This window comes from Schistocerca cancellata, chromosome 2 (genome assembly GCF_023864275.1).
Source record: "Schistocerca cancellata isolate TAMUIC-IGC-003103 chromosome 2, iqSchCanc2.1, whole genome shotgun sequence".
In the NCBI taxonomy this organism is placed as follows: domain Eukaryota; kingdom Metazoa; phylum Arthropoda; class Insecta; order Orthoptera; family Acrididae; genus Schistocerca; species Schistocerca cancellata.
Window position 1 is genome coordinate 871,892,959 of NC_064627.1, and position 25,357 is coordinate 871,918,315.

A 25,357-nucleotide genomic window follows, 5' to 3' on the forward strand; every position below is an offset into this window, starting at 1 on the left:
TTGGTGAATAGTCCACATGCCTACAGGACTTTGCAATGTTAACACAGCAGAACTCAGACATCTGTATAAGTGTAGAGAAATGAAAACAGTCATATCAATGCCTCACTTTTGTTCCGACACAGTTCAAGACTCGGGAGAAAAGTTTTACATCTGGTGTTCTACATGGCAACTTCACACACAAGAACTTTTTGCCGACTCTTCTACCACCTACATAAGTAAGCTTTTCCTGTGTTACTTTCAAGTAATGCACTTAAGCTATTCCTGATTTAACTGGAAGATCTGTTTTTCCCACTTTCGTATCAACAGCCTCCAAATGCATATTGTAGACTTCGGGATGTGTTACAGGTCAGTGTCACACCAAGATTGTGGAGAAAGGGGGGGGGGCGGCATGTCACTCTCCAACAAGTGTTTACCAATAAGTAAGTGGCGGAAAATTATGGGTATAGGACTGCTTAAACATGTGGAAAATGAGATTTTTATTATTCACTCACTGTATTTGACATTTATTATTCTTTTAAAATCGCACAACAACTTCAATAAAACACAGTTTAATCATTCACACACTTATTTCGCAATTATTTCACTTTTAAACTGCAAATCCTCTAAGAGTCTCTCTCTCAAAAACAGCCTTGATGTGGATAGATACGTACAGCAACCAGTAATCAGAGTCAGAACTGTGTCTGCAAAAACACAAGGATTATTAAACAATTTTTGCTGTCATTATTTACTAGCAATATAATTGACAGAGTAGATTGCTAATATTTGCTATAATGAATATCACATTTGCAAGAACGATCTCACTGAAGTAATTAAGTCCATCGAAACGCTTAGAAACTAACCTCTCGTCTGACGAAAACGGTCTAAAGATGCAGTGGCAATTTCTTCAGATCTGTCGACAATGATATTTTGAGTTATCACTTTACTGAGTGACTGAAATGTAGTTCAGGTACCTGTGAACATAACAATACGTTAGAATTCATTTTCTAAATACGAACTATTACGGTACTGTATGGCTACTTACATATTAATTACACTATTAATATTTTCACAGTTGTTTCTTTAATACAAAATTAAAGCCAACGGAAGAAAAAACGTAAAACATACTTGCCAATGACAGGTTTGTTGAGATGAAAGTTTCTGTGTTGACAGATGTAACTTTTTCATACGGTGGTAAGTCGCAGAAATCGCAGGAATCACAGAAATCGCAGAAGTAGCAGAAGTCACAGAAATCGCAGAAGTAGCAGAAATCGCGGAAGTAGCAGAAATCGCAGAAATAGCAGTGGCGGAGGGACACACGACCTATGTTCCTTAACTGCGACTCTTAACTGCGACAAATCACAGTTAAGAATAACAGATACTGAAAAGTAGCATTCACAGAAATCACTGATATCGGAAAATCGCAGTTTAGCCCATCACTATTCTCATAATTGGCGATTCAATATTGAAAAATGTCGTAGTGCCAACATGTGAAGTCGAAGTCTGTCCAGGAATTAGGTCCTATCAGCTCAGAAACTATTTTAAAAACATTACAAATTAAAGAGAAAACATCGAAAAAGAGCAAACAAAAATTACAAAACAGTTTTCATCCATGTTGGGACAAATTCCCTCTGAGGATACAGCAAAGAGGAAATTATAAACGAATCAAGAAATAGAAATCCGATCAGCAGAAAAATTTACCCTGCTTCCAGCATAGTAATCAGCAGAGTCATAAACAGTTTGGTGAGTGACAGTTTTATCGACCAAATCAATTGCAGAATTAAGGACTGTTGCAACAGACTAGGTGCTATATTTACAAACTCAAATAAGTTTTTGAGCAAGGAATGTCTTGCCAAGGAGGACTGCATCGAAACAGACTAGGATAGATGACCTTCAGCAAAATGTTTATGGATGTTTGTAAAATCATTAAAACTATGGGAAACTAATATTTATTCGAGGGATGTAAAAGAAAAATACATGTTAGCTAAAAAGAAAACTGCTAAAAATGTTTATGAAAATGTACGATTAATACCATCAAAACACGCGAAAATTCTTATTTGATGCACTGAAATATAAATGGCTTAAATTCGAAACCTTCCAGTAGCCTAAGCTACAAACTTGACAAGTTACAAATTCGTCTCTCAGAATGTAAAAACATTAAAATTATTTGTTTAAATGGACATCGGCTTACAATGAATATTTTAAATAAAATTGGAATTTTCAATGTTACAAGCAGCTATTGCAGGGAGCACAAATCCCACGGAGATTGCTGTATACTCCTGGGCTCGCAGGAGAGCTTCTGTAAAGTTTGGAAGGTAGGAGACGAGGTACTGGCTGATGTAAAGTTGTGAGGACGGGGCGTGAGTCGTGCTTGGGTATGTCAGTTGGTAAGTTGGTAAAGCACTTGCCCCCGGTCCGGCACACAGTTTTAATCTGCCAGGAAGTTTCATATCAGCGCACACTCCGCTGCAGAGTGAAAATCTCATTCTGGTCACATTTCTATGTTTGCACAGTTACTTGCAAAGGTAAGTCATAGCGTATCGACGTGTGTTTCTACTATCTTTGCAGCAAGCTAAAATCTTTCGTTTGTTTGTTTACATAATATTTTGTAAAGGTTATGTGCTGGTAGTCGAATATGTTGACGAAAGGAGCTAAGTGTTGCGTTTTTATTGAGTTTGCTTCAAGGAATATAAGCACTTCGTTAAGGAGGAGCAAAGGGAAGGTATTAGAAGGGCGTCACGAAGTTCGTGTGAGATTTGCACCCAGTCCCACCGGTAAACAGTGTTATTGGTGTTACATATTTTCTCATTGTAGTGTGCCTTAGGACGCAATTTTTCCCTGTTGAGTGAAATGATTTGCTAATGCTAATTCTCAGCATCATCCCTCTTCACTTGAGCATGTCTGTCACACAGATCGTGTAACAAAATGCACCCTCAGACATTCTGTCATTGTGTGTTTTTAGTTTGATATTGTCACTCGTAATTTTTAAAGAGTACTGCAGTATTCCAGACTCTTTTTTTTTCAGTAATTCTATATACTTACCGTGTTGCTTTGACAAGTCTCACTTTCCGCTGCGTACACGCCTATTATCTATTCTTGTGTTACACACTATTTCCTTCATAGATGCATTCTGTTTTCCCTGAGTCTGCCCAAAAAATTTGTCTTCCCCTGGATTTCCCTCATACTGATTTTCTGAGATTGTCTCATTTTTCTTATGGTTTCTTAGTAATAATAATCTTGCAATCACATCCTGTTGGGTCTTTATTGTTGACATTGCCTTACTGTAGTCCGTATTTGATGGGAGTTACCATACATCGCACCAAGCAGGAATTTTATCCAAGTCTTTTAGCAGTTCAGTTTGATCCTTCAATGAAGACACTTTCCTATATGTGACAACATCGTTAGTGAGCCGTCTTACAGTGCTGCTGATCGTGTCTGATTAATTGTTTATGTATATTGAAAACATTAGAGGACCTATTATGCTTCTTTGGGGCACAACAGATGTTTGTGTGGAACCTTCACTGCCGAGTGTAACATAACGAGGTTCTGTTCAAGTATTCCTTGAACAAGCCACATATTTGCAATAATAATCTGTGTGATCATAACATGATTAGTAATCAAAAATGTGATGCTGTATCATAAACCTTTCGGAAATCTAAGAAGACAGAATCTACCTGTTCACCTGCATCCATTGTTAGCGAGATGACGTGTATAAATAAAGCTGAATGTATTCTACCCAAATGGTGTTCATCAAAGTCTGTGCTTATTCTTGGAAACATCATAATATTTGTATCTGGAGTGTATTCTAGGATCTTACAGCAGACGAGTGTCAGAGATATAGTGGTCTATTGTTATTCAGTAGAATCTGTATCAGTTTCAGTAACTTTTACATGTGAATATCTGTGGTAGTCAGACATTGGTATCCTCATGCCCGAATACAGTTTTAATTCCGAATTTAATATTTATGCTTGCTTTCTGCAGCTCAGTAACATGGATCCACAACGGACTGAATGGAAGGTTTGGACCATTAACCAATTGTACATAAGACCAGTAACTTTGGGATTTCTGAAAGATCCATCACCACAATCTGACCAATTTACACTTCAGATGTGGTCCTTATGAATGCATGAGCTACTATAAACTTTTCTCCGTACTCCATATGGTAAATGTTGTTGCGGAAGTGCAATAATCTCTGTTTTCTCAGTGTTCTACGAATGTTATCATTAAACTAGGCAGGGCAATTGCTGCCTTTTATTACTTTACTAGGAATGTACTTACCCAGACTGCAGTTTTTAATGTGTTTCAGCTTCAACCACAATTGTTGTTTGTTTGTTTGCTACTCGCCATATAGCAGAGATACTGAGTCGCGATAGGTACAGTAAAAAGATTCACACAATTATAGCTTTTGGCCATTAAGGCCTTTGTCAACAATACACGCACACAACTCGCACACATGTCTGTGCTTCAGTTGCCTGAAAGACTTGCAGATGTGTGTGCGAATTGCGTGCATGTGTGTGTGTCTATTGTTGACAAAGGCCTAAATGGCCGAAAGCTGTAAATGTGTGAATCTATTTGTTGTGCCTATAGTGCATCTCCGCTATATGGTGAGTAGCAACTTTCCTTTTCTAATATTGTTACATTCCTTCCTGGATTTACCATTGTTTGATTGTTCTTTGTTTGCCAGATCTGAACTGAATGTTCACAGTTCATGGTTTAAAATTTTGATACCGACTCTCTCTCAATTTGGCCAAACACGAATACTGTTTTTGCTTTTGCGATGACTTTGTCTTTGGTGGCCATTGTTTCTGTAATAGCATGAAAAGATCAGGTCTGCTTTCAACTAGGAGGTCTAATATATTTATTTTGCATGTGGGCTTTGGACTAGTTTAAGGCAGATGTCAGACTATATTTTCACTATTACTTCACAAGACTGTTTGGTCTGTACTAGCAATAGCAAATTTGCAGGTTTCCTTATCGATACTGACTAAATTCTTTACTTACTAGTACCGTATCCCTGGGAGGACTTCTATGCTATGAATTTCCGATCATCTTGAATGACTCTGAATATAATAGTCAGTTGAAACATTCAGTTATTAATGTAGATTCACTGGCTCTGTTTGCTCTTGTCCGTATCAGTTTTAAGTTTTCATTTGTTATCTTACTAGACTTGCTTGTCACTATAAACCCACTCCTCCTGGGGAGTCTAATCTGTTTTCTGTTATATGTTCTACATGTCATCAAGAATTTCCCTATTCTCTACTTGCGGTTTAACTAATTCCTCCTGGTCTGATGTGGGGACAGTTCATTTCCATGAGAGACATGAGCTCTAGGATGTTATTGTGAGTACTCTGGCAGTGAACACTAATATAGTAAGATTCTCATTCTCCAGATCTGTTATCCCATCTTTTGAAATAATTGGTGTATCTGATGCTGGATTTTCTACAAAGGATATTGTAGTTTTGTGTAATGTGTGTATAGTACACAACTGATCTATTCAATGTGATTTTAAAAGTCTCCATTTTGTAGCTCAGCATGATGAATCTACAAATGGTTTTACCACAGAGACAGTAAGATCCACACGCAGATCACATCATATGTCTTAATCAGTCCTCAGAATGATGCTGCAGATCAACAGCTGTGCAAAGACCTCCCAAGCAGGGCTATTTATCTTCAACACTTCTGACACCTAACTGAGAATGGTTGCAGAACCTAATTACTGTCATTATTGATGATGCCAACTGGAGCTAGCAACACCATACAGCTGAGTACAGCATGTGGTCCCAGCATTGCTTCTATCATGTGTCAGGCAATTCTTTCTGGAACACATACTATGTGTACATTTGGTTCAATTCTATACCATGATGTGTGCAATATTGGAGCAGCCTACCTTATGTGTCCTCTGTGGTTGCCGTGGCCACAACAGAGAAGAAAACTGTTGCATGAGCAAGAGAGGCAAGGCCTACTGGCTCTGTCTCATTACCATTAGGAGGCAATGCTTCAAACCTATTAGGTAGAGGAAGGAGCTAACCTTCTGTCATCAGCCACACACAACAAAGAGAAACAGCTCCAGATCTGGGCACATCCAACAAGTCACCATCAGCTGACCGGTTGGTGCTATGGATCATGTTAGCAGTCACCTCAGTTTCTTCCCAAAAGGAAACTGCCCTGCCACTCTGTCGGTGATGAAAACTGCAGATGCCCTATGAAGATAGTGATAGTGACCAACAAAGTTGTCAGCTGAAGTGCACTTACGATGTCCATGACTCTTCCACTGCATGATGCTGTTGGCAATTCATTATCGTTGGTCATAGTCAATCGAGTAGTAGTATAAGGCAGCCAGTAAGAATTGCCCAATCTTATAATCTTTGTCATCACAAATATTTTGGCTGTTTTTTTCCGAATATTTCATGGTTTCCGATGTTGTGGTTATGTTGGCACCTAGTAGCACAGCTTAAAAGATGTTTACAATAACTTTTATCATAGGCACCACGATTTTTCTGTAATATGTTGTGATTCTCCAGAAGGATGGGACCTAATACATCAGTTTAAATTGCTGCAAGTGAAACAAAGTACCAGATAACTTCATTTACGAGGCAAAGGATACTATGAATGAGCAGTGCCAGTGTCTGGCTCCATCCAACCCATGATTTTTTTGTGATTATCACTCATCATTTATCAAACAAACTGTTACCAACAATATCAAGCAATGGAAAAGCTACTCTGCCATCTGATACAGATTCTTGAAACAACGAGACCTAACAGATGCCTTGACTGCAGGCATATCATTTCGTTGTGTCCTGGAGGATATAATGTAGAAATATTTCCTAAGGAAGTTACACATCATACAGACCTTTCTTTTTGGTGTTAAGGAAGCTTGTGATATTAATTAGAGATCTCACACCATGAATCAGCTTCACAGTCGAGATTTTCATAGATAGCTGCCAGTGTTTTCTTAAGCAGGTGAGAGACTCTGCTGCATCAGTCTTAGGTTTTTTTTCTGCAGTCTAATGCCATGAAGATCAGATTGAAGAGAGAAAATGACACTGTTAAATGTAGGTGGCGTGTCTATAGACTGTAAAACAAGCAAACTTTCTAAAAATTAATATTCTACATCTACATCCATACTCTGCAAGCCACCTGATGGTGTGTGGTGGAGGGTACCTTGAGTACCTCTATTGGTTCTCCCTTCTATTCTAGTCTCATATTGTTTGCGGAAAGAAAGATTGTTGGTATGCCTCTGTGTGGGCTCTAATCTCTCTGATTTTATCCTCATGGTCTCTTCACGAGAAATACATAAGAGGGAGCAATATACTGCTTGACTCCTCAGTGAAGGTATGTTCCCGAAACTTCAAGAAAAGCCCGTACCGAGCTACTGAGCGTCTCTCTTGCAGAGTCTTCCACTGGAGTTCATCTATTATATTGTTTCAGAGTTGAACAGGTGTGAACTCTTAAAAATACTTGCAAACAGAATGTCATCGACGTGTTATGCCCTTAGGGTCCTGTCGTCAGTTTGTAACAGTCTGTGTTTTTAGTTACATACTGTTCATACATACACTCAGTTCTTAGCTATGGCATTCCTTTCTGGGGAATAAACGCGCAAAATATGAACGCAGTTTTCAAACTGCAGAAAAGCTCCATAAAAATAATTACCAGAAATTGTAGTTGAGCTCATTGTAAAGATGTGTTCAAAACACTGCAGGTTTTAGCTGCACCATGCGAGAACATTTACCAATCATTTGTACATATCAAAAATAACAATGACAATTACTGCACCAACAACTCTGTCCATGACAGTGGAAAGAGATCTAGACTGAACTTACATTTACAAAGAAAGAATAAACATAATGCTTAAAACAACATTTTTTACCAGAGCTTAGATCTATACAATAAATTGCTAAAAGAGAAGGAAGAAATTGATAAAAGTAAATTATTTAAAAAGGCGGTTAAAAAGCACCTGTTAGGAAATAGATTCTATACATTGAAGGATTGCTTAGATAACTCACAGTAGTTGTTTGGTAGAAAATATAACATAAATAAATAATAATAACAATAATAAAACATCTATCATTCCACATAGCACTTCCCTGCTATATATTTTCCTGCTTTTTTCTTTGTTAACTGATTCCCAAGGTGTGCAATGTATAATATTAAATACCCTATCCCCTTCTGGAACTCAACGTCGCTTTCATTATAGAGGGATGCTGACTTAGTTTTTCATCCTAGCAGATAGAAACTTGTCAGTTATTGATAATATAATATAAATGGATAGATCAAATATCTACTCACCAAGCAGGGCCTGGGGAACACACACACACAAATGAATTTAACTTTTGCAAGCTTTTTTATCCATTGGCTCCTTTTTCTGGTAGAAGAGTTAAAGGGGAATGAAGAGGGGGAAAGGTATAGGACTGGATCAGTTTAGGGAAAGGGGTACAGTTCAGGAAAGTCTCCCCTGACTTGGGGTTCTGGGTGGCTTTCCTGAACTGTATCCCTTTCCTTAATCTGATCCAGTCCTTTTCCTTCACCCCTCTTCCTTCTCCTTCAACTCTTCTACTAGAAGAAGGAGCACTGGCTCTGAAAGCTTGTAAAAGTTAAATCCTTTTTTGTGTGTTTGTTACCCTGCCACCACTTGGTGAGTAGATTTTTTTTTCCTTTCAGTCCATTTACTTTAAATAGAAAGTTGTGGTACACAAAATGATGCTGGTGTCAGCTAATAGTGTGTGTAGTGTTATGGAACTATGATTGTATAGTGTGTGCAGTGACTGGGTGTTAGGAATGAATAAACAATGTAGCATTAGCCTTTGGCATTATTAAATGACTTATTTGTAAAACAATATTTTAAATTATGGGTAAACCAAATGAGGTAGCACTGCTTGAAACAGAGTGTTTAGAGGGTGGAGGCTCCATTCTTCATGCAGCCATCCTGATTCTGTTGTTTTCCTAAATTACTTCAGGCAAATGCTGGTATTGTTCCTACCAGAAGGGCACAGCTAACTGCCAGTTCTATCCGTGCCATACTAGATCTTTAAGTATGTAAATGTCTGTGTATGTGAATTACTTTATTTTTATTGTTCTTAAATTGTAATGCTAAGACATGGCCGATATCCTTGTAAAAGAGATATACGGATGAATAAAACAACTACTGCTACTGCTGCTACTACTACTACTACTACTACTACTACTGTGACAGGTCCCATTTACTGGCACAGTTCTTATGGAAAACACATTGTTTGCATGTCCTTCCACCTGAAAATAAGAGCTGTTGACTCTTTGGAAAGTACAGAAGTGGATGGAATGAAATAGAGCTCTCTGTACTGTTTATGCAAGGTTCTTTGATCTACGGTGTTTCCCATCCTTTTTCGCTTTACCCTCAGCTTTTTGTGTGGAGGTCATATTCAGAGTGACATAGAGTTTGCGACCGAACCGCTGAATCTTTCCATCAGTAAATGGGGTATGTTCTCCACTGACTCGGTTGTTTTAACCCCCTCCACTGACGGAATGACCCACTTCCCAATTCCGTATGTATAAAACCAATACGGACTTGTAGCTGTCACGCCTTTGCGCTTACTGCTACGTATTTTAACTGTAAATAGCTCAGTCCCAATGGTAAGAGGCAGTAGTGAATTCACGTAGTTAATATTTGAATCCAGCACAGCTGCCACAAGCTCAGCTCACTTTTACTCCACTCCTACCCTCGCCATTGCACCACATTAACTAGGTGCTACGTGGACCTTGCTAAATTCACTTGCGTATACATTTTTGACCGTTACTCGCCAGTATTTACCTAATGAATAGTACACTCCTAACCGGACTATTTCCCTAAGAGCTGTGATGATTGAACGGGTTCGATCCACGGCCTACAGTGCCCTACAGTTCACACGGTAACACTGCCTACCTGACCCACTTAACTTGGTAGTGAGCTTATGTATCCAATCACCACTGCTAGCAGCAGTGGATAATCCTATCAGCACGACGAGAGCAGCAGACTTACCGTCGAATCCTCCTGAAAATACTTATAAATACGGTTGCCAGCTCTGAAGGAGCAAAAGAATAAATCAATTTTTGGGCTCGTTTCAAAGTGAAATGGCTTGAGTTGAATTTAAACTTAATTCTGAATATTACTATTTCTGATCATTCTAGATGATTCTACAAAGCAAATACTCTCTCAATTTCTGTGAGTTGGCTTGGTAATTACTACCAAGACAGGTTATGCAACTTCGGTTAACAAAGTTCTATCCTTCAACTTATTTAATGATTTTGGATACTACTCTTTGGACAATTGGTACAAAATTAGTTAAGTGACTTTACTTGAAAGGTTACTCAGAAAATTTTAAGTAACTGTAAATAGGCGACTCATTCTGGTGTGACCATTGCTCTTTTCAACATTCTTATACGCTAAAGTATTCTACAACCAAAAGAATTGTAAATGAAAGAGGCGATGGTGGCCTCAGTCTGATTTCACTATACTATGTTTGAGGTTACTGCACTTTACAATGAACAACATGCGTCGTAATTTTACTCATTACTATATTCTGTCCTCTGCACTTGCATAAAAGAAAACTGGTATTCTCCTTTTACATGTATACAAAGTTCGACTTAACAATTGCAAGCAGTCTTGCCTTGGGTAGACGTGTCGGTGCTGGTGGTGAGATGCACGTGGCTAACGCAGCTCTTCACGCCTCATGCCCTTAATGGCGGCTGGAACTACGAGCTGTAGCACTCGTATAAGCTACTGCACGTCCGCCATAAATTCTGGGCGCAGGAACTCTTACAATCAGCCCCAGTGGCATAGAGGCGGCTTCGACAACCATTCGTCGCGTTCTACTCCACAAACGGCGACGATATTCGCCTCTTCGCTGTTGCACAATCACTTTTGCGTGAGCACAGTTACGCACGTCCGATCACGTCAACACTCCCCAGGCCATTCCATTGTTCAGTCCCTGTGTCTCCAGCTACCCCTAGCTACGCTCGTATCACCAAGAGTGGGGGCGTTCCCCTACCACCTTTTTACCGAAATCATTTAGTATTTAAGAATATTTATATTTACTACCCTGGAGTCCATACCAGTCATAATAATTTACTACTAGCGCTTTACAACATTAAATTATACAGTAATAACTTATAATTACCAAGAAAAAGAATACATTTGACTCTGAGAGCTTAGTGCATTGTCTGACAGCGCTAATTCCCAGTTTCGCCAATAGATGGCATCAGGGTGCACTCCCTGGCAGTCTCACACAAGCGCGCCCGTTTCCGACGCGCGGGCTCCAAATTACTGTCAGCCCACCATCATTTCAGTTCCGTTACACATGCCCCACTTCTTATTGAAGTATCTTACAGTGATAATTCAATAAGAAGTCTCTCCTATAATGAATCTGAAATGTTCGATAAGCTTTTTACCAAGGGTTTTCCCTTTCTTACTGATACACCTCGATACTTATATTACATATTTAAAATGAAACACCAATTCTTTCTCTCTTTCCTGCTAAACATTACACAAATGATTTACATATATTCTTTCCAATTTTCTTACTTCTAAACACAGTACACTTTAAACATTTTTTTTTTTTTTTTTTTTTTTTTTACAAAAAATTTTTATAAACTATTATCCCTTTGTCACAATCTATAATTACTTTTTGTTTTATTAACCAGTCAATGCCTAAAATGATCTCGGCACTGAGCTCTGGAACTACTAAAAATGCATTAGAAAATAGCTTGTTTTTTATCTTAAATTCCATCATCACTTGATGTTTAACAGGTTTACTACATTTCCCTATCGCCCCTATCACTTTAACACCTGTTACTGGCATCATGACTACTCCTCGTTGCTCTTTGATCATCTCAAAAAATGCGTGCGAAATAGCACTTATTTGAGCACCCGTATCCAACAATACATATAAATCGTACCCACATACATTAATAGGTAGGATTGTTTGCATCCTATTGTCCTCTTTCATACTTTCTTTACCTTCCCATAATAAATCCTTTTCCACCGCCAAGTCTTGCCATATTATTTTTCCGGATTTTATACTGACCATTCCATCCGGAGGTTTCTTTCTCCTTTTCATCCTAAATTCTTTCACCACTTTTTCCAATAGTCCTTCGTCTAGGCTCTTTAATGCCATCGCGTTCTCATTCGAATCTGTCTTGCCTGAACTCTCGGTTGCGGAATCGGAAACTTCCTCTATTTCTTTTTCTGCCTGGATGCTTTCTGATGATTCTGACGATAATTCCTCCTCCTTAGAAATATGACCTTCGGGTTCAAATAATTCTCGCAAATTATAATCCATTTCAATACTTTCCCTTTGTTGGATAGTGCATTCGCCACTCTTACTTTCATTATTTTCCCCTACTAATGGAATTCCAGTCTCACTCAACTCATTTGCTTCAGTACTACAGGGATCACAACACTCTTTCTCTTGGTTAGATACACTTTCTTTAATTTCTTTAAAAGAATCTTCATCACAGTCATGTACTCTTGCTGTCACTAGGTACACATCATAATCGGTATGGCTCTCTAACACTGTCATATTCGGGTCCAAATTAATCACTTGAGTGGAAGATCTTTCTAATTGTGCTGGCTGGCTTTTGAGCTGATGTATATATTCTGCATACGAGGCAATTTCTGAATCGGCATGCGTCTTTGCACTATGCCCCTTTTTCTTATCCACCCTTTCCTCTTTAATTACTTTTCGATGCGATTCGTCGACTATTCGTACGAACCTTTTACCATAAGTCACATCACTCCTCCCTTGCCCCTGCCTCTCTGCACAGTTGCCATCCCTACCGACAAACAACGCCTTCTCTGACTCTTCCTTCATCAATTCGTCACTCTGACCGCGAATTGTACTTCTTTCATTCACGTGAGCCTTCACATCCGACCGATATTCTTTTCCTACTTCATTTCCCTTAATAATTCCTCCCTGCTCTCTCTCCTCTGTTTGTATCCCTGCATTATACTTCGCAAAGTTTCGTTTATGTAACTGCTCTTCAGGCGAACGACGCACTATCCTACTATAGTACTGCCTACTCCGATCTTCCCTATATTTGGGCCATTTCTTTCTTTCCGCGCGCGTTAGGCCCTTGACCTGCGCGGTATTTAGTTTTCCTGATTTTGATAATGCATCCTGTTTCCCTGATAGTGTCCTCTCCCTCGCTGAGAGTTACCTTCTTGACCTCTTCCTCTCATCATGTTAATTTGCGGTTCATTCCTACCACCTTTTACTATTCCATTCTGATTTCTGAAACCTCGAAACTCTCTAGTTTCACGCCACCTATCTTCATTCTCGATTTTTTCTAAAAATTCATCGAATGTTCGATGAGTGCCTCCTACATAACGCTTTGAATTGTCAGGTAGCCTCTTTCCACAACTCCCACACTATCTCCGATTCTGATCTACGATCTTTAAGATACTCCAAACGCTTGAACCATCCTTCACAGTATTCTTTCATGAGCCCACGCCCATGTTCTGGCATTCTGGCGACAACGAATTCTCTCCACAACCTATCTCTCTGTTGTGTGCTCCAGAATTCCTCAAGGAACTTTTCTTTGAAGTCTGTAAACTTCAAATTGTCGATATCCAAATTCAATCCCCAACGTTTAGCATGACCTGCTAAAGCGTCTATTACTAAATTAATTTTTTCTTTATCCGACATGTCTGTTGGTAAGACACGTTCACAATTTTTTATAAAATCCATTGGATGCCATCCACCTTGTTTCTTTTGAGGATCGTATTTTTCCTCCCTACTCAGTATTTCCGATTTTTGCATTACCAATGGGATACCACTACAGTTAAGAAACGTCTGATTCTGAACTTGCTGACTTAATAATTTTATCTCATTACGCAGTGTATTTTCCTGCTCCTGCACACATGCATCAAAACTCAACATGGTATTGCGCAGTGTTTCAATATCAGCTGCCGTTTCTTTAACAATCTCTTTCTTTAGAACTGGTACTATCACCTGTAATTTACTTTCAATTATCGGTTCTAATTTTTCACTAACCAAAGGTTCCACTGATTTCTCTATTCTCTGAATTTCGGTATCAAATCTTTTCTCTATTTGTGTGACTTTTCTCTGAACATTTGTTATTTCAGCCCTAATGCTATTTACTGATTTGTTTACCTCTGTGATACGTTGGCTTTGCGTATTCAAAATATCTAAATTGGCTTTTATTTTACCAGATAGGTTTTCATCCAATTGGGATATATGACTAGCCATTTCTGCTTTCAAACTAGCATTCCCTTCTTGAATTTGCGCCATCATCCTATTTAACAAACTTGTTAATTCCATATCCTCTCCCTTGTGACTTGCATCCACAGATACATTGGGTTCACTTTTCACTACCTTTGGTTTCACTTCCCGTTCCTCCTGTCTTATGGGTGTGGATTCATCTATAAGATTTTCCAACCCTACAACAGTATCTATGGTCCCTAATTCTGGGTCTGACCTTGTAATGTTTTCGTCTTGCTCTTTACTATTCGACTCCATCTTATGCTGCTGTATTTCGTGCCTAATAGAAATGTTTATTAAACCAAGTATTACTTGTTTAACTCCTCCTATTGGACTTTCTTTTGCTGCTTTGCAGGTTGTCGTCTTGAACTTACCAATTGTGGTATATTTGTCTACAACAGAATTTTAAATTAAAAATTTTCTTGAAACTACAAGTTTATATAAAACACTTTTATTGCAGCCATTATTCTACAAACTTGGTTAGTCCTGTCACGGTCGCCACATGCGACCGAACCGCTGAATCTTTCCATCAGTAAATGGGGTATGTTCTCCACTGACTCGGTTGTTTTAACCCCCTCCACTGACGGAATGACCCACTTCCCAATTCCGTATGTATAAAACCAATACGGACTTGTAGCTGTCACGCCTTTGCGCTTACTGCTACGTATTTTAACTGTAAATAGCTCAGTCCCAATGGTAAGAGGCAGTAGTGAATTCACGTAGTTAATATTTGAATCCAGCACAGCTGCCACAAGCTCAGCTCACTTTTACTCCACTCCTACCCTCGCCATTGCACCACATTAACTAGGTGCTACGTGGACCTTGCTAAATTCACTTGCGTATACATTTTTGACCGTTACTCGCCAGTATTTACCTAATGAATAGTACACTCCTAACCGGACTATTTCCCTAAGAGCTGTGATGATTGAACGGGTTCGATCCACGGCCTACAGTGCCCTACAGTTCACACGGTAACACTGCCTACCTGACCCACTTAACTTGGTAGTGAGCTTATGTATCCAATCACCACTGCTAGCAGCAGTGGATAATCCTATCAGCACGACGAGAGCAGCAGACTTACCGTCGAATCCTCCTGAAAATACTTATAAATACGGTCGCCAGCTCTGAAGGAGCAAAAGAATAAATCAATTTTTGGGCTCGTTTCAAAGTGAAATGGCTTGAGTTGAATTTAAACTTAATTCTGAATATTACTATTTCTGATCATTCTAGATGATTCTACAAAGCAAATACTCTCTCAATTTCTGTGAGTTGGCTTGGTAATTACTACCAAGACAGGTTATGCAACTTCGGTTAACAAAGTTCTATCCTTCAACTTATTTAATGATTTTGGATACTACTCTTTGGACAATTGGTACAAAATTAGTTAAGTGACTTTACTTGAAAGGTTACTCAGAAAATTTTAAGTAACTGTAAATAGGCGACTCATTCTGGTGTGACCATTGCTCTTTTCAACATTCTTATACGCTAAAGTATTCTACAACCAAAAGAATTGTAAATGAAAGAGGCGATGGTGGCCTCAGTCTGATTTCACTATACTATGTTTGAGGTTACTGCACTTTACAATGAACAACATGCGTCGTAATTTTACTCATTACTATATTCTGTCCTCTGCACTTGCATAAAAGAAAACTGGTATTCTCCTTTTACATGTATACAAAGTTCGACTTAACAATTGCAAGCAGTCTTGCCTTGGGTAGACGTGTCGGTGCTGGTGGTGAGATGCACGTGGCTAACGCAGCTCTTCACGCCTCATGCCCTTAATGGCGGCTGGAACTACGAGCTGTAGCACTCGTATAAGCTACTGCACGTCCGCCATAAATTCTGGGCGCAGGAACTCTTACAATCAGCCCCAGTGGCATAGAGGCGGCTTCGACAACCATTCGTCGCGTTCTACTCCACAAACGGCGACGATATTCGCCTCTTCGCTGTTGCACAATCACTTTTGCGTGAGCACAGTTACGCACGTCCGATCACGTCAACACTCCCCAGGCCATTCCATTGTTCAGTCCCTGTGTCTCCAGCTACCCCTAGCTACGCTCGTATCACCAAGAGTGGGGGCGTTCCCCTACCACCTTTTTACCGAAATCATTTAGTATTTAAGAATATTTATATTTACTACCCTGGAGTCCATACCAGTCATAATAATTTACTACTAGCGCTTTACAACATTAAATTATACAGTAATAACTTATAATTACCAAGAAAAAGAATACATTTGACTCTGAGAGCTTAGTGCATTGTCTGACAGCGCTAATTCCCAGTTTCGCCAATAGATGGCATCAGGGTGCACTCCCTGGCAGTCTCACACAAGCGCGCCCGTTTCCGACGCGCGGGCTCCAAATTACTGTCAGCCCACCATCATTTCAGTTCCGTTACAAGATGTATTTTAAGGAAAAATTAAGTTTAGGATGGAATGTAACAATATTATGAAAAGGAAAGTTTCTACTCACCATACAGTGAAGATGCTGAGTCGCAGAGTAGGCACAACAAAAAGACTGTCACAAATACAGCTTTTGGCCCATAAGGCCTTTGTCAAAAATAGATGACACACACTTACACATGACTGCGGCCCCAGACAACTGAAATGCAGTGTGGTTTCAGTTGCCTGAGACTGCAGTCGTGTGTGTAATTAGCGTTTCCATGTGTGTGTGGGGGGAGGGGGGGGTGTTTATTTTTGACGAAGGCCTTACTGGCTAAAAGCTTTATTTGGGACAGTCTTTATGTTGTGCCTATCTGCGACTCAGCATCTCTGCTGTATGGTGAGCAGTGACTTTCCTTCTTATAATATTGAAAAATTTTCTTGTGTATTATTAAGTTCTCTCTCTCTCTCTCTCTCTCACTCTCCCTCTCCCTCTCCCTCTCCCTCTCCCTCTCTCAAGGGATTAGCCTAACATTCGCTCAAATTATGAAGGAAGACCAAATTATGATAGCTAGGTGTGGATTTGAACACCCCTCTTCCTCTTAAATAAAAGTCAGTGTGTTAAAGACACTTGGTGTGATGCCCAACAAGGAAGGAGGGGATGACATTGAGATAAAGAATAAGGATTGGGGGGGGGGGGGGAGGCATACAGATATAAGGGGTGTAAGTGATAACTTTTACAATATACCACAGTTGTGTATGCAAAGTTGAGATGAACAGTTTGATATAAGACACTTGTGTTCTGTCAGACCTGGAAACAACCTCAAATTGGTCTACAAAAACCACTTAGGCTAAAGCGCATGAGAACCGCCCCTCTTATGCCACTATCTTGGTAGTTTTCTCTCTCTAGCCTTCTTACTAAATTTTACACAATACTCTAATAAACATTCAGATGGGCATAGGATGTATATATATTTTTAAACAACAATGTACAGGTTTTATGGTAAAACTGATAGCAAGAAAGAAAATGCTGTGTTGTGAGAAAATGTAGTTTCATTTTCTTTCTGACAATCAGGTTTATCTGAGATAGCAGGACATTTAAACCATTAGACAAATTGTTTCCCCTCTTTTGTTCTTTCTTCTCATATATAATATCAAACAAAAACTGTATACACAAAAACGAGCTGTTTTTTTACTTTCATGGCAGTCAGTTTTTACATAAAACAGCAGAGTTTTATTTATAGCTTATCGGCTTATGATTAGAGTACTATCACTGAATGTGAATCATCTAGAACTTTGTAATCCAGCCTGTTTGCAGATTAAAAATACAGGATACTGTCACTGAAGCTACTATCCTCACAGAACCAGCAACTGGAGAAGTGTCTCACATATCCTATGTGCCCTAATGATCCCAGTCGATTCACCCACACATTTTAAGTGCCTTCATTTCTCAATCAAGATTTTGTTTGGAATAACAATAAACAAGGGTCAAGGTCAGAGAGAGGAGGGAAAGGGAAGGGGACATAGAGAGGGGGAAGGAGTAGACAGACAGAAAGATGGGGGAAGGGAGGGGAGGAGGAGATGGATGGAGAGAGAGGGTGGGGGTGTGGGGTGGACAGAGAGATAGAGGAGGAGGAGGTTAGTATGTATATCCAATACCAATACATACTTAGCAAATGCAAAGCATTGCAGGGTTCACTAGTTACTTTTAAAATTACAAACAGTCACCGTGTTCCCTTCAGGCAGTAGGCCTAAGCTGTATGCCTAGTCTTTATAAGTGTAAATGTTGGGAAGTACTTGAGTGAACAGTAGCCTTATATGGAAGTGAAAATTGAGAATCAAGCAGTGTGCAGATGAGGAGAATAGAAACTTTTGAAGTGTGGTTACAGGAGAATACTAAAGATTAGGCAGTTAGATCGAGTAATTAGTCAAGATTGAATGGAGAGAAAAGAGTTGTATGGCACAATTTAACTAAAAGAAGAGATTGCTTACAAATCACTCATGTGGCCCATCTCAGATATTGCTCAACTGTGTGGGATGCATATCAGATAGGACTAACAGGGATAATGAACATATACAGAGAAGGGCAGCACGAATGCTCACAGGTTAGTTTGATCCATGGGAGAGTATCACAGAGATGCTGAAGAAACTGAATTGGCAGTCTTGAAGATAGACATAAACAGTCTGTAGAAAGCTTACTTATAAAGTTTCCAGATCTTGCTTTAAATGATGACTCTAGGATGTAGAGATAAGATAAGACTAATTACAGCATGTACGAAGGCATTTAAACAATCGTTCTTCCTGTGTTCCACACGTGACTGGAACAAGGAGAAACCCGTATAGTAGGACGTACCCTCTGCCATGCACTCAGGGTGGTTTGCAACGTGTAGATGTACGACCGCCATTCAATAAATAATGCCCCATGGTTTTTTCTTTTTCTTAGAACACAGTTATTGTTAAGAGTCAGAATTTGGTGACAATATACTGAAGTTCCGGGTGAGATTATTTGAAAACTATACATTGGATAAAAATAGTGGGTAAGACAAGTTCGTAAGCTCAAAGGGGGACATCAAATGAAACTACACGTGACCCCCAACCCCCACCCCCTTGGGTGGGGCAGGGGGCAACTTTTAATTCTTAAATGGAAACTCCCATTTTTTATTGCAGATTCGGATTCTCCATAAAAAAGTAATCAAGTTTTGTCTGAAACATTTTTTTAAACCATTGACAGGTGACGCTGAAATCGAGAAACATTATAATTGGGGAAGAACTGATTTATTTAGAATGAGCTGAGAAGGACGCATCAAATCGATAAAAAATGTGCACCAATTCTTTCATTACTCTAAATTAAGCTATTTTTTTACAAAATGTATCCTACCCACCACAGTTTTTGATGGAGGGAGGTGGAATGGTATTAAAATCTCGTTAGGGAACTCTTCACCATTGCATTACTCACCCGACTGTGGTGCTACCATGGCCAAACTGTGAACTATGGCTCAGTATAAAGGTCAGTGCAATGCGATTAGACGTCACTTCACTTTCAGATTGTGAACCATAAACATCAACTGATGAAAGTAAATTATTCTTTAGCGAAACATGGCTCACTATCCTCCTACAGAGATTGTTGATATGATGTTAATTTTAGGTGAATGCCATACGAATTATGGTACAGCTGCGCAATTGTATGCAGATCGTTTCCCAAACAGACTACATTCAAGCAAAAACATTCAAAATTGCACTCAATGAGCTTGAAATGGATACAAGCACCATCCACCTCGCCATCGCGAATACAATGAAAATGACGCTTGGACCCTTACCGTTCTTGCCTGTGTTCAACTGGATCCCGAAATTAATAGTTGTGTGATTCAGAGGCAAACTGGAATACTGAAATCAACTGTTTTGAGGATTTTGAAGGCACATAAATATCATGCATATCATATCACACTGACACAGGCTTTAATGCAGAAAGATACGCAAATACGCGTGCATTTCTGCCAATAGGCCTTGGAAATGATAAGAGGTGACAATGATTTTTTTTTTTTTTTTTAGATACATTATGTTCACCAATGAAGCACATTCAAAAACAATGCCGAATTAAATCATCATGATTGTCATTTTTGGTCCCCTGTCAATCCACACTGGCACAGACCCGTTGACAATGAACACAAATGGTCGTTAATGGTCTGGTGTGGAATTTGGAACAGTTACTTGATAGGACCATATTTTTTTGACCAAAATGTTACTGGGGAATCTTATTTACAACTTCTCTGTGATGATTTGTTGGAGCTAATGGAAGATGTTGATCTAGAAACTAGGCAACAATTGTGGTTCCAACAGGATGGAGCAGCTCCCCATTATGCTAAAAATGTGCGGAATGTTTTAATTTTACGATACCCTGGTTGGTGTATAGGACGAGGCGGACCAATTCAGTGGCCTCCACGTTCACCAGACCTAACATCTCTTGATTTTTTCTTGTGGGGTTATTTAAAAAATATTGTTTATGAAAGACAGCCCACAACCCGACATGATATGGAGCAACACATTCGAAGAGCGTGTGCAGCCATACCACGGGATGTGCTGCTCAAAAATGTGGACAACTTTTGCAGACGATTGACTTTATGCATTGAAGCAAATGGGGATAATTTTGAACAATTTCTTCGTGGCTAATTTCATTAATTAACCACACCTAATTGTGGGAGACAAGGGGACTCTCACTAATGAAGCACCCTAACATGTAAGAGGCAAGGGGACTCACACTAATGAAGCATCCCATGGGAACCTCATTCTACTACATCCATGTTGTTGTTCCTGGGTAATGCTAAAAGTAGGATACAGTACATTTTGTACCAATAATAGCTTTATTTGGCATAATGAAAGAATTGGTGCACATTTTTTATCGATTTGATGCGTCTTTCTCGGATAATTCTAAATAAATCAGAGTTCTTCCCCAATTTTACTTTTTTATCGATTTCAGCGCCGTCTGTCAATGGTTTAAAACAATGTTTAAGACAAAACTTGATTACTTTTTTATGGAGAATCCGAATCTGCAATAAAAACTGGGTGTTTCCATTTAATATTTAAAAGTTGCTCCCCCACTCCAACCAATGGGGCGGGGTCTGGGGGTCACGTGTAGTTTCATTTGATGTCCCCCTTTGAGTTTACGAACTTGTCTTACCCACTATTTTTACCCGATGTATAGTTTTTGATATAATATCATCCGAAACTTCAGATGGACCACCCTGTACATCAACATGTCTTGTTCATGTCCTATATTTCTATGTAGTCTCCATTAAGTTTTATAGCCATATGCCAACATTGTGGAAGAGCATGTATTCCCTGCTGGTAAAAGCTCTTGTCTCGTAGGCATAGCCATGTGTGCACTGCATGATTGACGCTCTCGTCATCTTCAAAGTGTGTTCCCTGTAAGGGATCTTTAAGCGGTCATCACAAATAATGGCATCCGCAAGATTTAGCGTGTCTGGAGCTGTGGCTGTGATAGGACGTCCCGAGCGTGGCTGATCATGGAGCTCTGTTTCTGCATTTCCTGAGGCTGTAACTTTCTTTACCCATCAACCAACTGTACTCCTATCAACTGCAGCATCACAATAAACTACACACAAACATTTATGGATGTTCACCACATTTTCTTTTTTTGCACACAAGGCTTCAATAACAGCACACTGCTTGTAACATGAGTCATATGTAGACGCCATTTTGACATTGTACTATGGCTCTTCCATGTGCCAGAATGGTTTGAAACTTCACCGGTGCACAGAACAGACATCAGATGTGAAGCCCCAACAAGGATGTTTGTTTGTGTTTATTAATGGTTTTTTTAAAAAAATGTGGGGCATTACTTATGGAACAACCTTCGTAGATGTAGAAGAAGGGAAAGGTTGATAGGACATATCCTAAGGTATCCAGAAATAATCTGTTTAGTAATAGAGGGAAATGTGTGTTTGTGTTTGGGGGTGGGGGGCGGTGGCTAAGGGGGTCGAGGCTTGAATATAGTAAACAGGTGCAAGTGGGTGTACATTGCAGTAGTTACGTAGGGATAAAGAGAGTTGCACAGTACAGACTAGGATGGAGAGCTGCATCAAACCAGTCTTTAGACTGAAGACCACAACATCATGTGCTAAATCGGAAGAGAAGAGGAAGGAGGGGGCAGCTGGTGGAGGAATAAACTTCTGTGAGGTGTTGCTGTTCTGATGAAATTAATTTGCACACAACAAGAATGAATATAACTTGTACAAACAACTAGGACATCTTTGCCTACTCACAGAAAGTGTTCATTCCTTAACTTTTGATGGTAATGGTTTTCCTTTTGACAGTAGCCATATTTCCAAAATAATTTGTGATGTGAATAGGATGAAACATGCCACAACATTAAGATTTAATGTGCAGATGATACATGAAACATGACACTAGTTAACTAACTAACTTTACAAAAAGCTCAGAAAGAGAACATTGCTTTTCAAGAACTAGTCAGCTCATGAAGTAATGTAATGGGCCTAATAAGAGTTGAGAGGACATGAGTATGCAACTGTGACCAGACAGAATCACCACATGTGGAAAAACTGCGCACATGTTGATGTACCTGCCCATGATCTTATAGTGGTAGCAATGATTGAAGTGGGCTGAGTGTGATTGAGCAACTGCCTTTCCATCAAGTAGATTCTGGTGGCTTGTAATTTCATCAATCAGATTAGTCCTTTGAGTGGCTCTTTCACTACCTGACTCTGGCTAACAATTCAAGTGGAAGTGAGCTGAAGGGACAACTCCCAATCACAATACTGCAGAAGCCAAGGGCAGGCACCCATCACAGTTGGCAAGATGCAGCCACAGTGAGTGCAGAAAGCTGCAGGTGCACCTTGTGTGTACCCTAGTTCAGGAAATGTGATATTCCTGCACCTAACAGCCAAAATTGACACCCTGCTTCTTGTGTCCAGACTTTTAAAGCAGTTTTCCTGCATATATTGGTAACATTGTTGGTGACACAAATATATATGTCATCAATATCAGACTTTATTGGACAAAGTAGAATTGAGAAGCAATTTAATGAGATGACAAAGTGTTATGGCAATAACAACTATTATATTTAGGGAGAGCAGGAATTGGCTGATTAAAGTTTGGTACTCCAAGGATAGGTGATTTTTATTTAACTATTGCACTTGAATGGATTCATTATACATCACCCAGTCATTCCTTCTAGTGGCAGTTTCATCTTTGAATATTCAAGCTATAATTTTATAAAGAGAGGAGAACAGCTGCAGCCTCTCACACTCATTTCAGGAAAGGATTTCTACAAACACAGCCTCCATTGTTAAAAATCCAGCCAGCCACCCATGATGGGTTCAGTTTTATTCTGCGTTTTATACAGCCTTTAAGCAATTTCGCAGGCAAATTTGATACAAATAACAGTATCCAAATTACCTGCACTGATATATATGTTTATTTCGAAGTCCAGTTCTTGTGCGTTATTTGTCTTGTCTGCTAGTTGTAAATAATATTTTTGTGATAGTGGTGTTTGTTTTATAATTACAAAGGCTATTGTATGTGTACTATTAAATCAATTGTGTATTGTTATTACTAATATGTAATTCTTTTAATTTAGGTCATCTCCATCTGGGAGGTTTGAGAACAGCTTTGTATAATTACTTATTTGCAAAATCGCACAATGGACAGTTTGTACTTAGGATAGAAGATACTGACCAAAGTAGGCTTGTGCCAGAGGCGGCAGAAAAACTAGAAAAAGACCTTAATTGGGCTGGTATTGAGCCAGATGAAAGTCCATTACAGGGTGGTCCTTATGGCCCATATAAGCAATCAGAGAGATTGAATTTGTATAGGTAAGTTGTTGTTCATCCAAAATGTCAATTTTTAAAGTATTGTTTAACATATTACTCTTCTGTCGCATAATACAGAATATTAATTTCTTTAGTAAGTAAATTTGTTAACCAGGTAATTTTTGTAGCAAATAAACTAGTAATATCAGGACATATTATGATTGAAGTAGTAACTTTAAAGACAATGACTCAGTTACTTATCTTATTACTATGAGTGATCAGTTTGTCTCAGGTGTGTACAACGGAAATAAAATGACGCATTCTGGTTACAGCTTTTTGTTTATTGTACCAGGCAAAAAGTATCCCAATCACACTGTAGCTCCAAACTACTTGGCTGTGTAAGAAGTGAGCAACATACTGAGTGAGAGAGAAATCAGCACTGAGTCATGTGGCCATACCTACGATTATCTTTGTAACTTGGTTATAACTTTATTTACAATTAGATTTCTTGTACCAGATTGCTTGACTTTTTTTGACTAACAAAATTATAATTATGATGTTCTGTTAATGGTTCTTTATACTTAACAAAATTTTTTCTTCAGTTATTAAGGGCTTTAACATTTGCCCACATAAATTTGAACTCTTAGTAATGTATCATGTTAATTTTACAGTAAGTATAGTTCATCACAAAACACAGTTTAAATGAAGTAAAACTCTGAAAAATAAAATTTAAGTAAAACTAAAAGACTATATGCAAATTAGCTTCATGTATTGAATTTTATGATATTTTCTCTCTCTCTCACTCTCAAGCACTTGCTCACTCACTCACTCTCTTATTCAGTACCCTTTCCCACTCTCTTTCCTTCCTGTGATTGTTTTCCCATAAGTATTTTAGCGAAGGGAAGGTTTATGAAGTGTGAATGTTGAACCATTCATAGTTTCTCAATCAACAGGAGAATAAGAATATAATGATGGATTAGTAAAGTCAGATTTAGTCATAGAAATGAGACAGTAGAATTTGCAACAAAGGTTTGTTATTTAGAGTACATAAATGATGATTATCAGAAAAGTGAAACAGTCAGTTGGTGACGGGAGGGGGAGGGTGTAGGAAAGGACAGACTAAGAATTAGAAAGGCGGAGAATGATGTGATCAAACTTGCAAATATTTAAATGGGTATTTTAAGTCAGTAAGTATGCCCTCCAACATTGTAACTTCTTCCATTCCCTGAAAGACACTTTTTGTATGCATTGTCTACTGTCATTTGTCAAATATCTAAGACTACAAAATTATCATGTAACAGATATTGATTCTTCTTAGCTTCCCATGGTTTACATCTGTGTTACTGATTTATTTAATATTGTAATGGTAGGCTGAGGGGGGAACACAGTGGCAAGAGAAAAGACAGCCACTGTTATAACCTTTAATGTACTAATAAACTGCGTGGATACACAAACGTAGAAACAATAGTGGGTTTCATGCTACC

The 25,357-nt window shown here is 38.9% G+C and overlaps 1 protein-coding gene across 1 annotated transcript in view; it reads left to right on the plus strand.

Moving 5' to 3' along the window:
• Positions 1-2,538: 2,538 nt before the first annotated feature.
• Positions 2,539-25,357, plus strand: part of LOC126162829 (probable glutamate--tRNA ligase, mitochondrial) — a 122,119-nt gene continuing 99,300 nt past the window's right edge. The window contains exons 1-2 of the mRNA XM_049919590.1: positions 2,539-2,750; positions 23,702-23,936. Coding sequence (XP_049775547.1) covers positions 2,612-2,750; positions 23,702-23,936 — 374 coding nt within the window. The 5' untranslated portion in view covers positions 2,539-2,611. The remainder of the gene's footprint in view (positions 2,751-23,701; positions 23,937-25,357) is intronic.